Source organism: Myodes glareolus, chromosome 15 (assembly GCF_982192425.1).
Source record: "Myodes glareolus chromosome 15, mMyoGla1.1, whole genome shotgun sequence".
NCBI classification, from domain to species: Eukaryota; Metazoa; Chordata; class Mammalia; order Rodentia; family Cricetidae; genus Myodes; species Myodes glareolus.
In genome coordinates, this window is record NC_142040.1 from 28,009,161 (window position 1) to 28,034,512 (window position 25,352).

Below are 25,352 nucleotides of genomic sequence, written 5' to 3' on the forward strand. Positions count from 1 at the left end.
GCTCTTACTGGGTAGCTGAGGATAATGCTGACCTCCTGATCCTCCTGTCTCCCCCTCCCAAGTGCTGGCGTCACCTGGCTGTGGAGTTCAGAGAACGACCAAGGGTGCTGTTCTTCGGGCTTTTGTTTGAGCCAGGTTCTCCTCGGCCTGGAACTTTCATAGGCTGAGCCAGAGGGGCAGTGAGCACCAAGGATCCGCCTGTGTGTCCTGCCTTTGCTGGGACTGTAAACGCGCATGGCCGTCATACCTTCCTGCGTGGGTTCCGGGGACCCAACTCAGGTCCCCATGCTCAGGACACAAATGCCTTCTTGCCTGCCATCTCCACAGCTGCCTAATTTCCTCATAAAGAAGGAACTGGATCCTTGCAGTGCTAATCAGAAAATGTCCCGTGTCCCAGCCCGCTTCCCCCGTGACTAACTAGTACGCTGTGGCTTTGGTCTTTGTGAATCGCTTCTGTCTGAGTATATGAATGTCACTGTGGAGATAACAGGCTGAGCCCATACACACAGCCCCCAGAGTCCTGATTACACGATGAGATCATGCCTCCCTTCATTAACAATGAATTATTCTTTGGCTCAAGGGAAAGTTCTTACCAGTAACCTTACTAAGCCAACTCTACAACATGGCTGTTGGACTTTCTGTCGCCTGATCTCATTGTTCAGTCAGGTAGACTTGATGAGGTCACATAGCTTAGACCTAATTCTCATTCCTTGTTCTCTCCATCATCTGATATGAACATAAAACCTTAAGATAATAATATATGAAATTACATTAAAATGAAATGTGTGTGATAAGAACAAAAATGTGGATTTCAGAAACATTACCTCATCTAACTTTAACCAAAATAAAAGCAAAATCATACAAATCTAGGTTTTTGTATTTTAGTGTTTGAGACTAAACATTTAGTGTTTAGTGTCTGGAACTCAGTAGACCAGGCTGGCCTCAAACTCAGAAATCCACCTGTCTCTGCCTCCAAAGTGCTTTTCCCACTAGCCGGGTCTCGCCAAGTCACCATGTAGGCTGGGTTCTCCCTCTGTCTCTCTCCAGAGCTGACGGCCCAGTTTTCTGGGAACTCCCTGACTTTCTTGGTTTGTTCTGTTGTTGTTTGTTTTTGATTTCAGCCCTAGTGGGTCTGGAACTTTCTGGGATCCTCTGACCTCTAACTGGGTGCTGGGATCCTAAGTCCTGGGCTCACAGACATGCATTTCTAGTGTCTGACCCACAATTTGTTCATACAGAATAGGAGACAATATTAATTCACCTGAGCACTGTGGGCTACAGGTACTCACGACTTTCCAGTTTCTTTCTTTTTAAGAAAATAATTATTGCCGGGCGGTGGTGATGCACGCCTTTAATCCCAGCACTCAGGAGGCAGAGGCAGGCGGATCTCTGTGAGTTCGAGGCCAGCCTGGTCTACAAGAGGTAGTTCCAGGACAGGCACCAAAACTACAGAGAAACCCTGTTTCAAAAAAACAAAACAAAACAAAACACAAACAAAAACAACAAAAAAAACCCCAACCAAACAAAAAAACAAAAAATAATTATTAGCCAGGCAGTGGTGGCCCACACCATTTAATCCCAGCACTCAGAAGGCAGAAGCAGGCAGATCTCTGAGTTCGAGGCCAGCCTGTCTACAGAGTGAGTTCCAGGACAGCCAGGGCCTCACAGAGAATCCCTGTCTTGGAAACAAGAAAAAAAGATTTGTTTTTATTATTTTTTAATTACATGTATGATGTATGATGTGTGAGCGTGTGTGTGGGGGGGGTATGTGCAGTGCCAGGTGAGGCAAAGGTGGCAGGTACAGGTGACTGTCAATAACCCAATGTGGGTACTGGGAAGAGGTCATAGGGTCTCTTGCAAGAGCAGTATGAGCTCCTAACCACTGATCCATCTCTCCAGCCCTCCAGTTTATTTTGTGATTAAGGAAAGTACTTTCAAGAACATTCTTGGTGAACACAGGAATGTTTGAAAACCAACCAACAAAGAACACACACAAAACAGCAGGTAATTGACATTTTAATGCATCTATGCATTGATGTAACATTAAAAAAGAATCAGTTCTACAGCATCCGTCTTAAAAGATTAGCATTTATAATACAGTAAAATAAAGTTTCACAAAGTTAAATGTCCTTAACATTTAATTTTAATGTTAAGCTAGATATTTTTAAATGTACAAAATGAGAATATCTCACATTTAAAACCAAACCAAAACAAAACAACAGAGACTTGCTTTGTAGCCCAAGCTGGCTTTGAACTTGACATCCTTCTGCCTCCGCTACTGAGTGCTAGGATGGTATGCATATGCCACCATATTTTATTGTTCTATTGATTTACTTATTTGAATTTGCAGATGCGGTGCCAGTCACTGAGAAAGACAAGTTAGGTCATTTAGAAGCTGGAACTTTCTGGGCCTCTGACTGTTCCATGTGTTATTTTGTTTTTTCCACTATGTAAAATCCTTTGCACATTAATCAATTATCTGAATGGAAGCTATATATGAGGCAGAAACCATAATTCCACCAGGGAAATAAATAGTTAGATTCTGCTGAATCGGAAGAAGCCAGAAAGCAGAGGTTTTCCCCATTTTAATTTTTTTTTCATTTTTTAAAAAAAATTTTTAAGACAGGCTGGTCTTGAACTCACTATGCAGCACAGGACGACTTTGACGCCTATCGTCCTGCTTCCCAGGCATTAACACAACGCATGGCCTATGCAGAGCTGGGACTGAATCTTCATGCTTGCTGGGCAGCCGCTCTATCAACAGAGCTTCCTCTCCAGCATCTTAAAATTTTTATTTATGTATTTGTTTGTTTGGTTTTTGAGGTAGGGTTTCTCTGTAGCTTTGGAGCCTGTCCTGGAACTAGTTCTTGTAAACCAGGCTGGTCTCGAACTCACAGAGGTCTACCTGCCTCTGCCTCCCGAGTGCTGGGATTAAGGGTGTGCACACCACTGTCGCCTACCTACCTTTTTTTTTTTTCTTTTTTTTTTGACAGTGCTAGGGATCAGGGATTTATCTACGCCTGCCAGGAAAATCCTCAACCACCGATTTACATCCCTTGCCTACCCATTTCTTTTAAAAAGCATTTCTTATATATTTTTTCTTTCTTTCTTTCTTTTCTTTCCTTTTTTTTTTTTTTTTTTTTTTTTTTTTTTGATTTTTGAGACAGGGTTTCTCTGTAGTTTTTGGTGCCTGTCCTGGAACTAGCTCTTGTAGACCAGGCTGACCTTGAACTCACAGAGATCCGCCTGCCTCTGCCTCCCGAGTGCTGGGATTAAAGGCATGAGCCACCACCGCCCGGCTATATTTTTTCATATTAAAAAAATAGTAAAACTTTTCTGATGAATAAAACGGCAACCAGGCGGTCCTTGGTAAGAAAAAGTGTGCTGATGAATCATGGAGGGCACCAAGTCAATAAAAGGTGTTGCTCCCATGTGCACAAGACAGTCTGGGCGGGAGGCTTGGGAAATATGCATGGTTACAGACAACAGGAAGACGTCTGTTGACGGCTTCATGTGGTAAGGTGAGAAGCACGAAGACAAACCATGGGACACGTGGCCTTTGGTTAACCGCTGGCTAAGGGACTGTTCCTTGAGACCCATCCCATGTAGCTCACTCATTCACCAACATGCCCACGGCACTCCCAGCACGGGTGCGCGGCTTACACAGTGGCTGGCAGGTTCTGACTGCCCTATGAGGTAGGTACCATCCTACTTCCATCTTACAGGAGAATGGGGCACAGTGACTTGATCAAGTTGCCCAAGACCACAATGTGTGACAACCGATCTTGGCTTCAAGTCCTTGTGACTTCCCTAGGAAGAATCTCCTAAGAACCTTTCTTATGAAGAGAAATTCCTAGAGAAATTGAAGGAAGCAGCCTGAAGGAAGGAAAAAGAAATATCAGAACTGGGAGTCCTGAGCTCGTCACTCCCTGGTGATGGATATCTAAACGCATTTTAATGAGAAAAACATGAAACTGGAAACAGGTTCTCTCCATTGTCAGGAAAGGCTCTCAGTGGGTTTGAAACCGTTTTGAAATGTTTGAGTAATATCACAGTGTTTAACCTCGGATGTTAAACCAAGCAGAAGCTGACCTGGAAGAGTCCGCTTCTCACCCATGAGACCAGCATATAAAGGCAGCGAAGAAACGGTTGGCTATAAAAACAGTTTCAAACGGGCTAAGAATAACCTTGCGTATCCCAATTCATCACTTTATCATACTCTTGAATTCTTTGCTTTATGTGAGAAAGTTTGTTCTTGAGGTAATCACAACGCTCCTTCTTTTCCAGAAATGAAGGGTCCTACGAAAGAAACAGTTATTAATTCAGCTTTCCTCGGTGACTGACTGACACATCCTCACACAGAAAGCAGCGGAGTTACCGGCAGATATGACCTGTATAATTAGGACACTCACGCTCTCTGTCAACACAAGACAGCCTATGCCGTAGGGTCACAGAAAAACTGAGGGGAATATGGAGAGCAGAGAGGAACCTTTAGTAGTCAAAATATGTGAAGAACAAGTGTGGGAAATATGAATAAATGTCCCTCCTGGGTTTTTTCCAACTCCGCCCTTTGCAGAATCTCACAAGTCAATGGAGACTCCATGGGAGACATTTTATAATTTAGCTCAAGAGAAACTGGAGGTCTGTCAGTTATGACCAACGTATGGGACAAGGACGCAGACAAGGACAACTGGTTCTACTCACATTCTTTTTCTTCCTAAACTCTTCATGGATTCTTGAAATTCTCTCGTGTTCCTAAAAATAGTATATTTTTATTTTATTTGAGTTAAAACATGCATTTACTCAAATCATGTCTCAAAGCACACTGGGAATTAAAATAAAAAAAAAATCTATTTTTGGGGGGGGCCAAGCACGGTGTCACACACCTGCAATTTTGGCACTTGGGGGCAGACATCGGACCAATCTGAATTCAAAGTCAGTCTGGGCTACAGAGGGGGACCCTGCCTCAAAAACAAACCTCCCTGTTTTTTGCACAAAGCTAGAATGAAAGTAGCTACACAAAAATATAACTCACTGATAAACATTTGCAACTAAGTCCCTGCCAGGCACTGCTCTCCGCAAGTGTAACAAGCAGCCGTGTGACCCTGGGTGAACCGTCCGTCCTAAGATTCTTCCCCGACCACAAACAATATCCATAACCTTCAAATGCTTGTCAGGAGGTTCACTTACTCACAACGATCCTGACAGAGAGCTTGATAAATAAAAACCACCACACTGGCCCTTTCCCTCATCTCCATCCTCCCAGACTGCTCTCCTCGTGAGTCAGGTGTGTTCGAGGAAGAGGCCGGGGCTATTGGACTCCTGAGAAGAGCTAGTAAAAGGTTCCTTCTAATTTTGTTATACATTTTATACTAAGTATAAATATAATATTATGTAATTAAATATAGGTATTGTATATAAATGTAATTTGTATATAATATAAATATAAGTAAGGCAGAGGACTACAGAAATATTTCCATTTCTCCATGAATGCATTGTTTTTCCTACATGACTTCTTTTGAGACAAGAGCTCACAACATTCCTCAGGCCTAGAACTCCTGGGTTCAGGAGCTTCTCCTGTTCAGCTCCCAAGCAGCCGGGGCTGCAGGCTTGGCCAGCACACATGGCTCTTTGTGCACACCTCTGAAGACCTCTAAACTTGGTTACCCTTTTGGGCCCGTTGGCCTTGAGTAGTTCCCAAATTGTAGTGCCTGACCGCCTAGTTCAGTGTTTGCTGATTTCTCCTGCTTTCTAGAACACAGACAGGGTCTCACTGTGCAGTCTCCACGGGCCTGGAACTCTCTGTAGATCATGTTGGCTTTGAATTGAGATTCAATTCTGCCTGACTCCTTCTCTTGAGTGCTGAGATTAAAGGTGTGTGCCACCCATGCCTGACCATCCTTTATCTTTTTTTGGGGGGGGGGGGGGTTTCAAGACAGCTTTTCTCTGTGTAGTCCTGGTTATCTTGGAACTAGTTCTGTAGACCTTGTAGTGGATCTCTGTGAGTTCAAGGCCAGCCTGGTCTGCAAGAGCTAGTTCCAGGACAGGCTCCAAAGCTACAGAGAAACCCTGTCTCAGAAAACAAAACAAAACAACAAGAATTTTTAAAAAAAGCAAAACAAAAAGAAGGCAGCAATGGTAAAAGACATTAATTATAAAATTTGTTTAGTTCTCTCTCTCTCTCTTTCCTTTTTTTTTTTTTTTTTTTTTTTTGTAGCGCGGGGATCAAACCTTAGGCCTCTGCACACAGTGCTCCACTGACAGGAATGGAGGTGTTGCCGAGCAACCTTTGACAAGACAACAGGATCTCAAACACTTTGACGGACAGCAGGTAGGCGTTTGGGACTCCCAATACGTGGCAGTCTCCTCTCAGCAGGGGTGGCCACTGACCTGGGGGTTTTCAGCATGACGCGGCAGCCTGCTCATCACCGTGTCCAGCTCCTCAAACTTCTTCAGGATGGCCTGCACTTCCGCAGACAGCTCTTTGTACTCTGAGAACTGGTCTTGGAACACAGCTTTGTAACGTTCTCGATCGTCATCCGTCCGAATCACGGGATATTTTCTGAGGAAAATCACAAATCAGGGTGACAACTTTACCCTGCAGGAGGTCTGTGGGGCACTTCCCTAGCAGGCTCAAGACCCTGGGTTCTATCCACAGAGTGGAAAACGCAAACTGAATAGCTGAATCGGGTCAGCTCACTCTGTGCCCAGGCCTGGCGGACCTTTCTTACTTTCCAACCTTATCCTGAATAACAAATGACTGTTCACATAAATGACTTTAAAACAGTGCTCGTTTGATGACAAACTAGAAGATACTAGGAAAACCGAGACGGACTCACGCCACGTAGTCAGGCATCACGATGGGCTTGGGAATGTAGCCCGGAGGGATGTGCCCGCTCAGAAGCTCAGGGGTTGTTTTCTCTGTTCTCGACTCTTTGAAATTAACTTCTTGGTCTCTCTGTCTGTCACTGGCGGCCACTTCGCACTGCAGGAAAAGAGAAAAAGAATCGACTGTACGAGCGGACAGGGAAAGAGTCCACCCAAGTTACTGGGAGAGAACGAAGCGGGAGTAGGAAGACAAAAAGAAAAAAAAAATCTCAACGCAACAGCTGACTGGCAAACGGAAGAGGCAGGCACCTCCCGCTCCTAATCAGCATATTACAAAGCAGTTGGTGAGAAGGGCAAGGTGCTTCCTGACTAACGCCAGCACCTGGGAGGCTGAGGCAGAAGGGTTGCTGAGTTCCAGGCTACCCAGGGAAGGGGCTGGTGCAGCAGAGTAAGAGTAAGGGTGTGTGGTGGCTGGGTGAGACTGGTTCCCACAGCTCACAAGGTTGAATGTTTGCCCCCACCCCATTGATGGAATTGTTTGGGAAGGATTAGGAGGTGTGTCCTTGCTGGAGGAGGGTGGGCTTTGAGGTTTCACTTTGTTCTCAGGGTGCTCTCTGCCTCCTGCATTCAGATCAAAAGGTGAGCTCTCAGCTGCTCCAGCCAACATGATTGCTGCTCCATGTGAGACTATTAGTGTGCTGAAACCGTGAGTCTAATTAAATGATTTCTTTTATAAGTTGTCTTGGTCATGGTGTTTTATCACAGCAATAGAAAAATAACTAAGACAGGTGTTGGCTGTCAAGTCAGAGGCCCTGAATTTGATTCCTGAAGCCCAGAAGGTGGGAAGAGAGAATGGGATCTTGCATGTGGTCCTCTAACCCTCACACGCATGCTGTGGCACATGTATGTGGACACACATACACACACACACACACAAAAAAAAAAAAACCAAAAAACTGGAAAGTATTTTTTTTAAGAGGATGAAGAAGGTTTTGGGTACAGTTCGGTGGCATTGTGCTGAGGAATATTTGTTTAACGATGCAAAGATGTGTTGTGGTTATTTAACTATGTAAAGTTAAGTTGCTGTTTTATCTTGTCTGCCTAAGGTACTTGACTGGTCTAGTAAAAAGCTGAACAGCCAATAGTGAGGAAGGAGGTATAGGTGGGACTTTGGGCATGGAGAGTAAGTAGGGGGAGGAATTTAGGCTCAAGAAAGAATGAAAAGGAGATGACAGGGAGATACAAGGTGCCAGACAGACAGACAGACACAGAGGAAGCTGGGAAGTAGGACATGAAAAGCCCCAAGGCAAAACATAGATGAATAGAAACAGGTTAAATTAAGTTAAAAGAGCTAGTGGGACAAGTCTAAGCTAAGGTCGAGCTTCAAAATTAATAATAAGGCCCAGTGGTGGTGGCGCACACCTTTAATCCCAGCATTCAGGAGGCAGAGGCAGGCGGATCTCTGGGAGTTCGAGGACAACCTGGTCTACAAGAGCTAGCTTCAGGACAGGCTCCAAAAGCTACAAAGAAACCCTGTCTCAAAAAACAAAGCAAAACAAAACAAGAAACAAAAACAAAACAAAACCAAAAAAAGCAAAATTAATAACAAGTCTTCGTGTCTTTATGTGGGAGCTGGGTGGTGGCCCAGAGAAACTGCCACTACAGCCTTGAGCCTGTCTGCTGTGCACAAAGCTCTGGATTCAGCTCCCCACTTCCACCACAGACAAATGGGCAAATGAGAGGCTAGGAGGTGACTCTGCCAGGATTCACACCGCAGCCCAGAAGGGGAATTCAGTTCAAAATAAGACACTCTGCCAAAAAAAAAGAGAACCAAGCCTCCTTAAATGGAAAGAGAAAAGAGTGACAGCCGGAACCTGGTCCGAGTCGACCAGAAGCAGCCGGTGTGAAGGGGAGGGGAGTCACACCAGCTTCATCCTCTGAAAGGGAAAGCAAACAATCCACGTGGAAAGACAATTCCTGCAAGGTGTGACAGTAGACACCTGCTCAGCACATGAGAGACTGCGGCAAGTGGAGCAGCCTGAGGCTAGCCTGGGCTACGCAGCAAAAGTCAGTCTCATAAAAACCAGAATGAAACAACAGTACTCCAGAAAAAAAGGCTTTTCTGATGGCAGCCTTGAAGACGAGCTTGCTCCGACCCTGCGGAGTCAGGGGGCAGGCTCTGAGTGTTCTGAAGCTGTGGGCTTGGCCTCAGGAAAGCCTGGAGGCAGGAGACGGTGGGTTAAAGCCACGCCCTTCAATAAAAATATGACATATTCAGCAAAGAGGAAAACTGGCTGAGAAGGACTGGGAGAGGTTTCTAACAAAGCCAGCAGAGGGACACCTGAGTGGAAGATGCTGAGGAATCTTCTAGAATACACAGTCAAAAGCAACTCAGCATTAAACTGCACTGCACCCAGAACACCCAAGGCTGGTAGATGCAAGAAGGGTCCGATGCATAAGGTAAGGTTCAAAAAGGCTAAGTGAACCCTCCAAGGTCACACAGCAACTAATTAGAAAAACCCCAACTAAATTCTGCAAGGGTTTGATTTTTGTGATGCTAGGGACTGACCCCAGAGGTTTTGAGCATGCCAGGCCAGCCGTGCTCCACCAATGCACTGCACCCTAACCCAAGATTCCCTGATATATGAACAAGATGCAGAAAACCTATTTGATTAAATGTGTATTGTTCACATGCTAAAGCGCGCTGAAGTTCCAGACGCACACTGGAAACAGGCTGATGAGAAAGGCAGGCAGAGCCAGCCACAGCTGCAGGAAAATGAGGTCCCGATGCAGAAACTTCTTTCTTCTCTACATAATACAAACAAAAGAAAAACCAACAGGAAAGTACGAACACACGCAATGCAGGATTTTGAAGCCTTGTCCTCCATTGCTTTGGCAGCTTTTAAAAGTCCTTTGTTTTCCCACCCCCCTGCTTCCGGACTGGTCTTGAGGTTTGGTTTAACTTTAGCTCACTGTCAAAGCCACCAGCTCTTACGGCACCAAATGGCACAGGCCTGAGCTAGCGGAGGCTGTTAACCTGCCCAAGAAAAGGAACCAGGAAAGGAGAAGCTCCAAGCCCACAAGCCCGATGGGAGAAGATCACACCACAAGCCTCAGGGACCCAAGGCAAAGAAGTGGGGACAGCATAAGGAACAGAAGATGTTGCCAGCATGACAATGGCCTCCCGTGGCTCATATGATTGAATACCTGATCCCCAGTTGGTGAAACTGCTTGGAAAGGAATTATTGGAGAAGGTGTGACACTGGGTGGGCTTTGAGGCTTCAAACACCCATGCCATTTTCAGTGCCTGTGTCTGTCTCTGCCTCCTACTTACTCTCAGCTGTTCCTGCCACCAAGCCTTGGATCTCCAATCATGGACTCTAACTCTGAATCCACAAGGCCCACATGAAACGCTTTTTTTAAAAAATAAGTTGCCTTGCTCACTTTTTAAAAAGTATTTGTTTGTTTGTTTATTATGTATACAATGTTCTGCCTGCATGTATGCCTGTGGGCCGGAAGAGGACACCAGATCTCATTACAGATGGTTGTGAGCCACCATGTGGTTGCTGGGAATTGAACTCGGGACCTCTGGAAGAGAAGTCTTAACCTCTGAGCCATCTCTCCGGTCTCCGGTCACGTTTTGATTGGAAAAGTTGGGGAACGCATTTTGAGGACCACATTCATTCTGCTGTGCTCTCTGCAGCTTAGAATGTTATTCCTCACCCCAGTGATATTTCTGGGAAATGACTCATGGGGTTAAACATCAGAAAATATATTTTGGCTTGAATAAATGGATTTTTGTTTCACGGTGCCTCTCTTTTGCACTGAACTATCTGACACTCGAGACTTCCGCGTGCTAGCTCAGGAAGCCACTACAGAGTGCACTGATATGGAGCGCACCAGCTGCCCTTAGGTGCACAGCTCTGACGTGCTGGTCGAAAAAATGACACTGGACGGCAGCGTCCAAAATTACTTTTCTAGATTAAAAAATGAAAAAAAACCCTTAGGTAAGTACTATTCATTTGATTTATTTGTGTGCTTGCTTTTGAGATGGGGTTTTACTCTACCCCCAGACTGGTCTGGAACTCACTATGTAGCCTGGGCTGGCCCCAAACCCACAGTCATCCTCTTGCTTCAGCCTCCTAAATGAAGGGTTACAGGTCTGAGCGACCATACCTGGCTCAAGCAATCATTTTTGTTACTTGCTAACACCTACTTCTCAGGTTCACCTGCTAATATGAGAAGCAAACTTTAAGGAAGGGGCTCCAGCCACCGTGACGTCACCAGTCACACTTTCCTGGTGACAACTACATCTGCGGAAGGAAAGAGAGGCCAAGGAGCCAAGGTCTAACACGGCCTCTTTCCTGTTTCCTAACCAAAACTGGGCCTGTTAGCAAATACTGGGAACGCTCTATCATGATCCCAGAGAAAGAAATTAAAGGTCAGACAGACAGTGATGCTATAGAATCTACTATGCCTTCGAGCTAAAAGTGGACCGACAGCCTGTGGGTTAGAAGGGGACTGAGTGACAGCCTGTGGATTAGAAGCACTGAGAGCAGAGCTGTCCAATGCACGCTTACGCAAGTTCTGGCGATCCCTGAGTGTTCACAAAGACCTGTCAACCACCTGCAATTCCAGCAATCCTCTTACGGCCATGAGGACACCACGGCATACATCACTCACACACACACACACACACACAAATAAAAATAAATCTTGAGGCTGGAGAAATGGGCCCGGAGACTCAAGTTCCCTTCCCAGCACCCACAGGGCAGTTCACAACAATCTGATACTCTTTTCTGGCCCCCATGACATGAATGCATGTGGTATACAGACATATATGCAGGCAAAATGCTCATCATATAAAATAAAAACAAATCTTTAAAAAAAGATTTTAGTCAGGTGTGATGGTATAGACCTTTAATCCCAGCACTTGGGAGGCAGAGACAAGTGGATCTCTGTGAGTTCGAGGCCAACCTGGTCTACAGAGCGAGTTCCAGGACAGGCTCCAAAGCTACAGAGAAACCCTGTCTCAGCAATCTTTCCAAAAGCAATCTACAGATTCAATGCAATGCCCATCAAAATCCCAGAAAAATTCTTCAAAGACCTCAAAAGAACAGTACTCAACTTCATATGGAAAAGCATAAAACCCAGGATAGCCAAAGCAATCCTGTACAATAAAAGAACTTCTGGAGGCATCACAATCCCTGACTTCAAATTCTACTACAGAGCTACTGTACTGAAAACAGCCTGGTATTGGCATAAGAACAGACAGGAGGACCAATGGAACAGAATAGAAGACCCGGATATCAATCCATACATCTTCGAACATATGATCTTTGATAAAGAAGCAAAAAATATCAAATGGAAAAAAGAAAGCATATTTAACAAGTGATGCTGGCATAATTGGATATCAACATGTAGAAAAATAAAAATCCCTTATCTATCACCATGCACAAAACTCAAGTCCAAATAGATCAAAGACCTCAACATAAAGCCAACCACACTGAACCTCACAGAAGAGAAAGTGGGAAGTATACTTGAATGCATTGGCACAGGAGACCACTTCCTAAATATAACCCCAGCAGCACAGACACTGAGAGAAACAATTAATAATGGGACCTCCTGAAACTGAAAAGCTTCTGTAAATCAAAGGGCACGGTCAATGGTCAACAAGTCAAAACGACAGCCTACAGAATGGGAAAAGATCTTCACTAACCCCACATCAGACAGAGGTCTGATCTCCAAAATATACAAAGAACTCAAAAAAATTGAACACCAAAAGATCACAGAATCCAATTAAAACAAATGGAGTACAGACCTAAACAGAGAACTCTCAAAAGAGGAATCTAAAATTGCTGAAAGACACTTAAGGAAATGTTCAACATCCTTAATCATCAGAGAAATGCAAATCAAAACAACTCTGAGATTCCATCTTACACCTGTAAGAATGGCCAAGATCAAAAACACTGATGACAACTTATGCTGGAGAGGTTGTGGGGAAAAGGGAACACTTTTGCATTGCTGGTGGGAGTGCAAGCTGGCACAACCCCTTTGGATGTCAGTATGGCAATTTCTCAGAAAATTAGAAAACAACCTTCATCAAGACCCAGTAATATCATCTTTGGGTTTATATCCAAAGGATGCTCAATCGTGCCACAAGGACATGTGCTCAACTATGTTCATAGCAACTTTGTTTGTCATAGCCAGAACCTGGAAACAACCTTAATGTCCCTCGATCAAAGAATGAATAAGGAAAATGTACATTTACACAATGGAGTACTTAAACAGCAGAAAAAAATAACGACATCTTGATTTTGCAGGAAAATGGATGGAGCTAGAAAATATCATTTTGAGTGAGGTAACCCAGATCCAGAAAGACAATTATCACATATACTCACTCATAGGTGGTTTTTAAACATAAAACAAAGAAAACCAGCCTATAAACCATAATCCCAGAGAACTTAGACAACAATGAGGACACTAAGAGAGACTTACATAGATCTAATCTACATGGGAAGTAGAAAGTAGAAAAAGACAAGGTCTCCTGAGTAAATTGGGAGCATGGGAACCTTGGGGGAGGACTAAAGAGGGTAGGGGAGAGGCAGGGAGGGGAGCAGAGAAAAATGCAGAGCTCAATAAAAATCAATAAAAAACAACAACAACAACAACAAAAAAAACCGAGAAACCCTGTCTCAAAAAAACCAAAAATAAAATAAAATATAATATAAACAATAAGGTTCAGCCTACTCTGCAGCCCAAATGATGGACAGGAAATTAAAGTTCAGAGAAGATAAATAATTTCCACAGGAGCAAAGGGCAAGAAGGCAGCTGCACCAGAGCCCCGATTCAGAGCAGCCTAATTGTAAAGTTCATCAAGGTGTCAGTCACTCTCTCTCCCAAACCTCCCTCAGAGGATCCAGGGGAAGGCAGGTAAAATAAATCACACCCTCTTGAAATACCCCGAAGCTATTTCTGGATTCCATCTCTCAAGAGGTCTTTAAAGGGATGTGTTTTGGCTGGATAGTGGTGCAGACGTTTAGGCCCAGCACTTGGGAGGCAGAAGGAGGCAGAGTTCGAGGCCAGTCTGGTCTACAGAGCAAGTTCCAGGATAGCCAGGGCTATACAGAGAAACCCTGTCTCAGAAGAAACAAACAAACAAACAAACAACAACAAAAAAGAATGGACATTCTACCATCATTCCGAACTATTCCAGGGCCTCTCAGTGTCGAGGATCAGGAAAACCTGGACATGCTGCCTGGCCCTAGGCAGATTGAAAGACAAGTCCCAGAACTCTCTGGCAGATCTTAAAAGCCCTGTCCCACCTGTGCATCCCATCCAGCGGGGACCCGACTGCTGGACACTGAGGGCTGCTTTCCCTTCTGTCTTCCTGGCTTTTTAGATTGACTCTGTTCTCCACTGAATTTCATTGGTAAATCCCACTGCCTTCAGTGGGAATGACCAGGAAGCCCAGATGCTCTACCCTGGACAAGAACAATTAGTGCTACCACATCACTGCCACACTGCAGCCCAGTGAGGTGACCCTGTCCTTCCTGGTACTGGGAAGTAAGCAACTGCTAAGTGGACGCACCTTTAAATGTCCCCAAAGATGATGGATGGAGGGATGGACGGATGAATAAATGGAAGGATTTCAGAGATGGGGATTAAACCCAGGGCCTTAAACACATCAGACAAGTAAGCATTCTACCACTGACCTTTATTTCGAATACTTAGGATATTGCGAATATGCCTCCAAATGTTAGCATTCTGCATAATTTTGATACTAGGACTTGACATTATCTGTTAACGAGTGCTGGCATTATAAAAATAGATTTCCCATGTCAATGCATGTGTATATGTGTATGTGTACACTGCCATGCTTAAGTTTCTGTCCTGACTTTTCCCTTCAGTGATGAACTGATGTGCACCCAAGTCGCTTATGGTACTGGTGTTTTATCACAGCAATAGAAATTCTAACAGACAATGACCTTGAACTTCTGATTCTCCTGCATTCACCTTCCACACACTAGGATTACAGCCATGGGCCAGGATGCTCAGTGTGTACAGTGCTGGGGTGGGTGGGTGGAATCCAGGCTTCATACATGCTAGGCAAGCAGTCTACCAACTGAGCTGTATCCCAGGCTCAGGAAGAATTATTTCCATCGAAGAAAATTAGCCAGGCGTAGTTAGTAAGTCAAGAGTCCCAAAGCACAGGAGACAGAAGCAGGGGCAGGCAGCATGCATTTAAAGGCCAGCCTGGGCCACACAGCAAGAACTTACCTCAAATAAACAAACATATAAGGAAGACCAACCAGACTCATTACAAAAAGTTCATGTAACAAAATGAAAAGGGGATCGAGGGAGAACTGCCTACTCTGGTCCTTACAGTGTAGAAAAAAAGCCAAAAGTCTTCATCCGAGCTTGGCATCATAGTTTCACACACGGATGAGTCTACTGCCAATAAATATACACAAGAGATAAATGTTTAGCAAATCTACAGATATAGCATAACTTAATGTTGCTCTTACCATTCTCCTTTTTGATGACAACGATGGGTCATTTATCTGCAACAACAACAACAACAACAAAGGAGTTAAAATGATTTCTCAAGAAGCTGAAGAGATGGCTCAACAGTCTGGAGCGTTTACTGCGCTTGCAGAGACTCACAACTACCTGTAACTCCAGCATCAGGGGATCCCACGCCCTCTTCTGAGCCCCGCACACAAGTGTATATCTCTCTCTCTCTCACACACAGACACACACACACACACACACACGTAAAATATAGAAGCTAATTTTCTTTTTCTTTAAGATTTATTTATTTATGTATATAATGTCCTGCCTGCAGGCCAAAAGAGGGCACCAAATCTCATTACAGATGGTTGTGAGCCACCATGTGGTTGCTGGGAATTAAACTCAGGACCTCTGGAAGAGCAGTCAGCGCTCTTAATCGCTAAGCCATCTCTCCAGCCCTAGGAACTAATTTTCAAATGTTTCCATCCATTTGCACTTCTAGCCCAATCTCAATGTCTGGAAGTTGACTCTCTTCTTGATGTCTGTTCTCCATACTTGTTCGCCTACGGACCAGTAGGGAACCAGAGGACATCGGGTAACTGGGGTTCCCTGTTAGCAGGGAGGATTTGGAGACGTAGGAATGGTGGTTACTATTAGGTAGGTTGCTTGAATTACCTAGATTTTATTTATCCTGGTTACTTTATCTTGGGTGATTAGATTGCTATTTTGTTTTGTTTTGCTTATGAGATATGATCTTGTTACATAGCCTCGGCTAGCCTAGAACTCACTATATGATTAGGCTGGCCTTAGCTAGCCTAGAACTCACTATATGATTAGGCTGGCCTTAGTCTTGTGTCCATATTTTTGTTTCTGTTCCACGTGCTGGGATTACAGATATGACTTACCATGTCCAGCACTTTGGATAATTAAAAAGTTGATACAGTCACTTTATAAAATTAATAGAAGAAAAACTGCCAAAGGCTGTATTATCACCTTCAATAATTCAAGTTTAATCAAATATTGTAAAAAAATTCTTATATAAAGTTTTAAAGATGAACACACTAGCTTATGCCTGAAATTCTAACTCTCTGGGAGGCTGAGGCAGGACTGTGGTGAGTGGTAAGTCATCCTGGGCTATACAATCAGTTTGAGTCCAACCTGGGCTACATAATAAGACCTCTTCTCAAATAAAACAAAACTTGTTGTTGGAGTTTTTGCATAAGACGGGGTTTCTCTGTGTAGCCCTACTGTCCTGGAACTCGTTCTAAAGACCACGCTAGCCTTAAATTCAGAGATCACCTGCCTCTGCCTCCCAAATGCTGGGATAAAGGCATGCGCCACCACTACAATACGTTTTTATTGAAGGAAAAACATTATGCTAATAATTATAATTATATTAATGTAGTATACTTATGAAATTTAATTAATTAAAAATGAGAATTAAGCTAGCAAAAACTTATGAGGAAGAGTCTAAGTCTTTATTTTGAATCTCACACATTAGAATTAAAAGTTTTTAGGTGGGGGGGAGCACAGGCGCACACTGTAACACCAGCACCTCAAGGCTGAGGCAAGAAGCTTATGAATTCAAGGTCAGCTTGAAACACAGTATCAGGCCAGATATAGCTGTATAGTAAAATCCTGTTTCAAAACCAAAAGAAAACACTTAAAATACTCCAGTTTATACATAGAGACTTAAATTTGAGCAATACCAGGCCAGGCACTGGTGACACAAACCTTAATCCCAGTACTAGAAAGACAGAGGCAGGCAGAGCTCTCTGAGTTTGGTCAGCCTGGTCTACAGAGCGAGTTCCAGGGCAGTCAGAGCTGCTAAACAAAGAGACCCTATCTTACAACAACAACAAAACAAAATAAAACAAAAACCCAAAAAACAAAAAAGAAAAAAAGGGGGGAAAAAAGGAAAAATGAAAGAAAATACTCTTGAAGGGCTGGTGTACATTTTTTTTTCTTTTTTTCTTTTTTTAGTTTTCAAGACAGGGTTTCTCTGTCCTGGAACTAGCGCTTGTAGACCAGGTTGGCCTTGAAGTCAGAGATCCACCTGCCTCTGACTCCCCAACTGCTAGGATTACAGGTGTGTGCTACCCCCCCCCCAGCTGAGGTACATTTTTCGAAGTAACTTTGTAACAATAGAGAGTACATTCACAGATTCACACTAGACCATTCAAAGTTTCTTGATTAACATATAAGTGTTATAAAAATCATTTGCAGGGCGTGGTGGAGAACACCTTTGATCCCAGCAGAGGCTGAGACAGGCGGATCTCTGTGAAGTCCTGGTTTATATAATGAGTTCCAGGCCAGCTGGGGCCACACAGTGAGACCACGTCTCAAATAAACAAACATGTGTCACATTCATAAAATATACTCTTAAAGGGACGGGGTTTAATCTTTATTTTCACATGTGCAATTATACAGAATCTAGGAAGCCTTGGGGAAAGCAGGAATGGAAATGCTTACAATAAGGTCAACTTAATTAGGGACAAATTTAAGGCAAACTAATTTTCATTGGAATAGGAGATTCCACGGCACCTATTGGAAAGTGTAAACATCAACATATCTCAGGGGAGCCTGGAAGTAGCACAGCATCCTAATGCTTGCTACTGTCAAACTCAAATAATTTCAAATGGGACTTTACATGATCTTATCCATTAGATAACACCATCACTTTTTCCTTTATATTAATCTCATTACTTATTATTTTTATTGTTATTTTTAATAAGTAAAATCCAAGAGAGAAAAATAAATGCGGTACTTTCTTATTTTGGAATATAGACCTCTCCAAAATAATGATGAACCATCACAAGCCAGTAGGTAAGTTTGATGTTTACCACAACTCAGTCATTCAATGTTTGTGTTTAAGGTACACAGTATGCTTTTTTAAGGTCACCATATGCTTTTCTGTTTTTCCTTTTTGAGACAGGGGTTTGAAAAGGAGCTCAGGCAGGCCTCAAGCTACATGGCCCAGGCTAAACTTGAACTCAGAACTGTCCTGTTTTAACTTCCCAATAGCAGGGGTTAGGCCACCATTCACATTAGCCATACCCGTGTGTGTGTGTGTGTGTGTGTGTGTGTGTGTGTGTGTGCACGGGCACTCGTGTGCACCTGTTGGTGTTGGTTTATATTCCTACACATTACACACATGAAGGCCAGAGGACAACCTTGGGTGTTAGTCTTTGGGTGCCTTCCACCTTCTGTTTGAGACAGAGTCCCCGCTGGCCAGATATTTTGCCACCGAGGGCCAGGCTAGATAGCCCTGGAGCTTCAAGGCATCCTCCTGTCTCCACCTCCCATCTCCCAGCACTGGGAGCAGAGGTGCATGTGCATGCCAACAGTTTTTACTTCTTCCAGAGATCTTAGTTCCCATGCTTGACTGAGCCACCTCCCCAGCTCCATAGTCTTTGAGTTATTTAACTGGGGGGGGGGGTTAAACTGTAGTATTTAAGTGAGTACTTCCCTGCTGTAAGTAAAATATTTCATGGGTTTTTATGAAATTTTATCTTAGGAAGGAATCAAGGCTCTTGAACTTGCTTTGATGATGGGACACTTCAATCGGCAATCACAGCATGGTTAACAAGCTACAGCAGTGTGTGTGTGTGTGTGTGTGTGCGTGCGGAGAGAGAGAGAGAAAAAAAGAGAGAGAGAGGGTTATCTCAGTCAAAGCAAGGACTCTTAAAATTCAATTCAATTAAATACACACACACACACACACACACACACACACACACACAGATCTAGAAAGACCTTGACAAAGATGCTGTATTTTTTTTTTTGCAGCAACAGAAAAACAAAGCAAAGCAAAACAAAGATGGTGAGAAAGTCACCTACCTCCTGCTGCTCCATGAATTCCCTATGCCTCCGTGCTGCCTCATGCCTCCACAGCTTCAGGCAGACCAGGGCGCTGAGGAGATACACTATCATGGTGACAAACAGGAAGATCATCGCAGCGATCTGACCTCCTTCTACCCGGCAGAACACTGCATTCATTGGCGTGTTAAATAATGGATAGTAGCAGAGTCCACCTCTGTTGGTGTCATTCACATAGACAATGGCCGCGGCCATGTACAGGATAAACAAGGCAACGTTCACGCCAAACTCCGTCAGGGGCCACCAGTTAGAGTCCAAAAGAATGGTGCGGTAATACATGGACATGCCCAGCACCAGAATAATAATAGTGGCGATCCAAGCCAATCCAGCCACCACGAGTACGAAAGGGGTCTTGGGGCCACTGTAGTAATAACCCCCGTATGTGCTGCCCAGACCTGCCGTGCCATAGGGCTGTGTATATCCAAACAAGTTGTACCACTCGTTGTCCTTGTGGATGTAAGCCGTGACGCAGGCGAAGACGCCAGCCCCCAGAAGCAGTTCGGCCACACCCAGAATTCTCAGCAGGCCTGCCCACGACTTCATGTAGGCATACCGCATATTGTACTCCTCCACCTTCTCGCTGTAGGTCCGCGCCGTCTGTGTGCGCCGGTCTAGGGATGAGTAGGGGTCCTGGGGAAACATGGCATCTGCCCCTCGCTGGGAGGTGAAGGCACCTTCTGACCCTCCGGAAGGATCTTTGTAAGAACTGGGTGGGAGGTGGTTTGATCTACCTGGAGAGGCCGGCGGTGAGCACTCTACACCATCCGAGATGTATCTGATATCAGACACCGGCTTATCCCATTCTGGATCCTTTTTCTTCCCTCTGAAGAAGTTCTTCCAGGAGTCGGGGACAAAGCGCCTTACCGGCTTGAGGTCTGGTGCTATGGCTGGTTCCTCTGTGTCATCTGAGGAGAAGCTCGGGCCGAATGGTGGTTGTAATGGGAGAGGGGGAGGCGGCAGAGGATCTGCGCTCAGAGCCAGCTCACTGCTCTGAAGGGACTGGAGGGTTCTTATGGTACCATCTGGACCAGGAATATCCCCTGGAACCTCACTGTAGCCCCTGTCCCGAATCCTGGACCTTCCATCACTTGACGACATTTGGGGTTTTCACACCTGTGGACAAGATTAAAGTTAGAATGTCTAGTTACTTAATCCTCCATAAATAAAATACAATTATTTTATAAATCACTTAGTTACAAAAAGGATTCAGGTGGCAGATATAATTATATCCAAGTATTATTGTATATAAAATGACAAACACATTTTTAAAAAATATATTAATTTATTATGTATACAATATTCTGTCTGTGTATATGCCTGCAGGCCAGGGGAGATCACCAGACCTCATTACAGATGGTTGTAAGCCACCATGTGGTTGCTGGGAATTGAACTCAGGGCCTTTGGAAGAGCAGGCAATGCTCTTAACCACTGAGCCATCTCTCCAGACCTGATAAACACATTTTAAACATCTGTAACAATTAGATTATCCAAAATATATTTAAGTATTCTATGCCATTACATGTTTTTTTCTAGACAGGGTTTCTCTGTAGCTTTGGAGCCTATCCTGGAACTCGCTCTGCAGACCAGGCTGGCCTTGAACTCAAGAGATCCACCTTTCTCTGCCTCCCAACTGCTGGGATTAAAGGTGTGGACCACCACCACAGAGCATACCATTGTATTTTGGTGCAACAAAAATTTAAATATCAGTTTTGAATTTTATATAGTAAAGCATTTAAGTCTAATTTGTGTATGAACCCTATGAACAAAATATAAAAACAAAACAAAAACTTGAGCAATACAGAATACTAACATATTCCCAAGTATAATCTTGTCTTTAGACATCTAAATCAAATATTTAAGTCAGAGTATGCCAGGCAGTGGTGGCGCACACCTTTAGTCTCAGTACTTGGGAGACAGAGGCAGGTGAATTTCTGTGAGCTCGAGGCCAGTCTGGTTTACAAAGCGAATTCCAGAACAGCCAGGGCTGTAACACAGAGAAATTCTGTCTCCGAAAACAAAACAAGAGTCTGAGTGTACCAAAATCTGATGGCTCAGCAAATACTCTTCATTTTCAAAAGCACACATTTGCTTCAGAACAAGGAGTCATTAAAGGGGTCTGAAAACACAGCAAGTATGTGGCCTTTCCCTTTCTAGTCAAAAAAGTTAGCTGAGGGGTTAGAGCGATGGCTCAGAGGTTAAGAACACTGGCTGCTCTTCCAGAGGGCCAGTTCAATTCTCAGCACCCATACAGGGGCTCACAATCAATCCCCAATCCCCAAGTCCCAGGGGATCTGATGCCCTCTTCTGGCCTCTGGGGGACTGACATACATGCACTGACATGTGCACTGACATATGTGCACGGACATACATGCAAGCAGAACACCCATACACACAAGACAGCACACCAGTGAAAGGGTTAGCTGAGGGGCTTGCTCTTCCCTCCCACAATAGTAAGAGCTGGCACTAGAGTTTAGAAACTGAGTTCTCAGAGGCAAAGACGCTGAGATGCGTGGTTGATCAGAAGTGTAGAACAACAGCCGCCCTAACCGTAAATACAACTGTCCCCACAGCAGTTCAAGGCAATCTGCTGTTGCCATGGACAACTAAGACAGCTTAGGAGGAACTTAATATACCTGGAAAAATTATTGAAAGCACTTTGAGTCTGTTGCCTTCTTTAATGAAATCAATGTATAGAATAAAACATCACTTACTGATGATGAACTACCAGGTTTGAGGCACACTGAATTTCTCCCTTTTTCCTGTTTATGCCTTTTTATTGGCATTTATTCAACTGAACATGTGGTACTAACTTGAAATTATGTCAAAATAAAAAACGTACTGTACTCTCACCTTTAAAGTGTTGAACATTTGGAAATCCTAAGGCATTATTTTACCTGGTAAAATAGAGACCCATTTTTCAACAAAGACTGACTGAGAACCTTGATAAATCAGGCACATTACGGCTGTATTTAACTTTCCTACTTTTATGGAACTTAAATCCCACTGTGAGCAGCAGGTGATAAGTGGAATGCATAACGCACTAAGGATCAAAGTTGGGGGTTTTTGGAGACAGGGATTCTTTATAGTTTTGGAGCCTGTCCTGGAACTTGCTCTGTAGACTAAGCTGGCCTTGAATTCACAGAGACCCTCACGCCTCTGCCTTCTGAGTGCTGGGATTAAAGGTGTGCAGGATCAACGTTTTAAAAGGGGAGTAGGGAGCGCACTGCAGGCAGCAAGTGTTCATTTTAGCACAGCCAGGGACATCTTCCCGGAGAAAGTAACAGAATGGAAATAAAGGTGAAGGGGGAGACCAAGCAGATGCCTGGAAGGGGCGCTCCAGGCAAAGGAAACAGCTCCAGCGAAAACCCAAACACCCTGAGGGATCGCCTAACTCGCTCAGGAAAAGCCACGTCAGAGAGCTCATCAAGGCAGCAGGAAAACGAGATGCAGGACAGAAGGAAGCTGACTGATTCACTAGAGACCTCAAATCCACTGGCTACTAAGGGGATGAGCCAGAGGATTCGAAGTTGAGGAGTGGTGTGATCCGGCTTGTTTTAGTAGATCTCTGTGGATGTTTAGAGTACCACAGAGAGAGGAAGGCTAAGATAAGGAAGCTGCTAATATGATCCAAAGCATTACGGTGCTAGCCACAGACACAGTGAGCCCTTGCATTCTAGACATAGCGGGCGTAAAATATGTAGCGACCGAAAACTTGAAACGTAGACCAATCCTATCTATATTTTACTTCTCCTTTCCTGTCCTATTCCTCCTCTGCCAGAAGAGATTACTTAGAAGTAGTACCAGAGGGTCTGGAAAAATGGCTCAGTGGTTAAAAACAATGGCTGCTCTTCCAGAGGACCTGGGTTCAATTCCCAGCACTTACAAGGAGGCTTACAACCAACTGTAACTCCAGTTCCACTGGATCTAACATGATCTTCAGCCTCCAAGGGCACTGAATACATACGGGCGCAGACATACATGCAGACAAAACACTCACCCACATAAAAACCACCCAATATGGAGTAGTAGATGGAGCACAGCGGGAAGAGTCCAAGAAGGGATTTCAGGGCCCTCCAATGAGGCACTCCTAGACTGGGGTATTAATATTGATAACCAAGCAAGGAGTACAAACCAAACCAAAAGCTCTCTAAATGACAGCTGTCTTAGTTGAGGTTTCTTTTTTTTTCTTTTAAAATGTGTGTTAGCCATTCATATTTCTTCTTTTGAGGATTCTGTTCAGTTTCTTAGCCATATTTTGATGAAGTTGCTTTCTTTTCTTTTTTAAGAATATTTATTTTATGTCTATGAGTACACTATCTGCATGTATGCCTGCAGGCCAGAAAAGGGCATCAGGTCCCACTATAGATGGTTGTGAGCCACCATGTAGGTGCTGGGACTTGAACTCAGGACCTCTGGAAGAGTAGTGTGTCTCTTAGCTGCTGAGCCATCCCTCCAGCCCCTAGTTGGGGTTTCTATTGCTGTGATAAACAACATGACCATAACCTGGGGAGGAAAGGGTTTATTTCAGGTCACAGCATGCAGATCACACTCCATTGCTGAGGGAAGTCAGGACAGGAACTTGGAGGCAGGAGCTAACACAGAGGCCATGGAGAAGTACAGGTTACTGACTTTCTCCTCTTGGCTTGCCTAGTTTGTTTTCTTATAGTGTCCAGGACTACCAGGACAGGGATGACACTATCCATAGGGAGCTGGGCCCTCCAACATCAATCATTGACCGAGAAAATGCACCAGAGGCTTGCCGCAGGCCAACCTATCAGGGACAGTTTCCTAACTGAGATTCCCTCTTCTAAAGAGGCTCTCACCTGTGTCAGGCTGACATAAAACCAGCCTGCACAACAGCACTTACTCTTGTCTTTCTCTCTCTGTTGTCCTAAGTATTCAACACATGCCTAGGAATGTAGAAGCAAAGCCCACCAGTGGCACACACCTTTAATCCCAGCACTTTGGAGGCAGAAGCAGGAGGACCTCTGTGAGTTGGAGGCCAGCCTGTCTACAAAGCGAGTTTCAGGACCGCCAGCACTGATAACACAGAGGAAGCCTATCTCAAAAGAAAAAACAAGAAATCAAAACGAAACAAAAGAATGTAGAGGCAAAAGCACAACAAACTGAACACGGTTTGAAGAATCTAGGGTGCATAGGGTTTACAGGGCATCCTGCTGGTTAATTTAACTCACTGTTAAAGTATGACTCACTGTAACGGGTTCAGCTCATCTTCACCTGTGGAAAACGTCTCTTTGAAATAATACATCACTTTATCATTTAAATAAACAACAAATTTAAATGTGTAGACTAGGAGAGCAAACTATGTTATGTGGGAAAGGAATGGTCAGTGGTTATTTTACCACATAATACATAGAAACTCCTGACGTCTTAAAGGGTTGCTCCAGAGCCCCCTAGGCTCCATCCAGGTTGTTGAGATCACAGGTCTTTGTTTGGTTGGGGCCAGGGACTTAGGAAAGCCATAGTCCTGGCCAGAAAAATGGTTCCCTGCACGTCACAGGAATCAAGCCTGATTACCTTTACACACGCACAACCGCCCCTTACAGTTCTGCCGCCTCCAGAAGGTGGACTGCCTCGGGATTTGGGGTGGGAGAGCTGCTAGCCGCGGCCGCCGCTGACAGTCACCAGAGTTCTCGCGGGGCTCTCCCATGCAGCCTCCCGGTTCGACGGCTGAACCCACCGGTGCGCCTCCCGACTTTGCCTTCTTCTCTGGAAAATCTGCTCTGGCTTCCGCCCCAAGGTGGCCGTTGTCCCGGTCAGGGCAGCCGGGAAAGTGGCGAGGGCGGCGCCACTCGGCGCCCGGAAGGAGGCGGTCCAGCCGGCCGCACCTGTCGCTGCAGGAAAACCCGCCCGCCGCCCCCAGCCGGCTCGCCCACGTGCTCGAGCTTCAGCCTGTCCGCAGGGTTAAAGCCCCCCACCCCACGGGGCTTGGCGTCCTATCACAGACCCACTTACCTGGCCGGAAGAATGGCCTCACTGCGCCTCCCTCCTCGGGCACCGAAACTGGGATCGGGATCCTAAGGCGTGGTCGAGCCACAGCGCCCCGCCCGCCCGCCCGGCCAGATCCCTCCTGCCGGCCTCACCCGCGCAGGTACCCTACCCAGCCCGCG

General features: G+C 44.8%; 1 protein-coding gene across 3 annotated transcripts; it reads right to left on the reverse strand.

Moving 5' to 3' along the window:
• Positions 1–1,999: 1,999 nt before the first annotated feature.
• Positions 2,000–25,277, reverse strand: Marveld2 (MARVEL domain containing 2). Of its 3 annotated transcripts, none has more exons than XM_048442881.3 (7): positions 25,198–25,277; positions 19,183–20,334; positions 15,357–15,392; positions 6,840–6,985; positions 6,391–6,562; positions 4,705–4,755; positions 2,000–4,299 (listed from the first exon to the last, which is right to left on the reverse strand). In XM_048442881.3, the coding sequence occupies exons 2-7, from the start codon at positions 20,317–20,319 to the stop codon at positions 4,177–4,179; spliced, it is 1,665 nt and encodes a 554-aa protein (XP_048298838.3). In that variant the 5' UTR covers positions 20,320–20,334; positions 25,198–25,277; the 3' UTR covers positions 2,000–4,176. The 3 variants fall into 3 exon arrangements, with proteins under 3 accessions (XP_048298838.3, XP_085532897.2, XP_048298837.3); XM_085676771.2 differs by lacking the exon at positions 25,198–25,277 and adding an exon at positions 24,923–25,075; XM_048442880.3 differs by lacking the exon at positions 25,198–25,277 and adding an exon at positions 24,760–25,073.
• Between the last annotated feature and the right edge of the window lie 75 nt (positions 25,278–25,352).

Coding starts and splice junctions, on each gene's coding strand:
- Marveld2 (XM_048442881.3), bottom strand. CDS start 20,319: ATGTCGTCAAGTGATGGAAGGTCCAGGATTCGGGACAGGGGCTACAGT. Junction 4,756..6,390: donor GTCATGCTGAAAACCCCCAG/GTCAGTGGCCAC, acceptor TACTATTTTTAG/GAACACGAGAGAATTTCAAG. Junction 4,300..4,704: donor AGTTTAGGAAGAAAAAGAAT/GTGAGTAGAACC, acceptor TTTCTTTCGTAG/GACCCTTCATTTCTGGAAAA.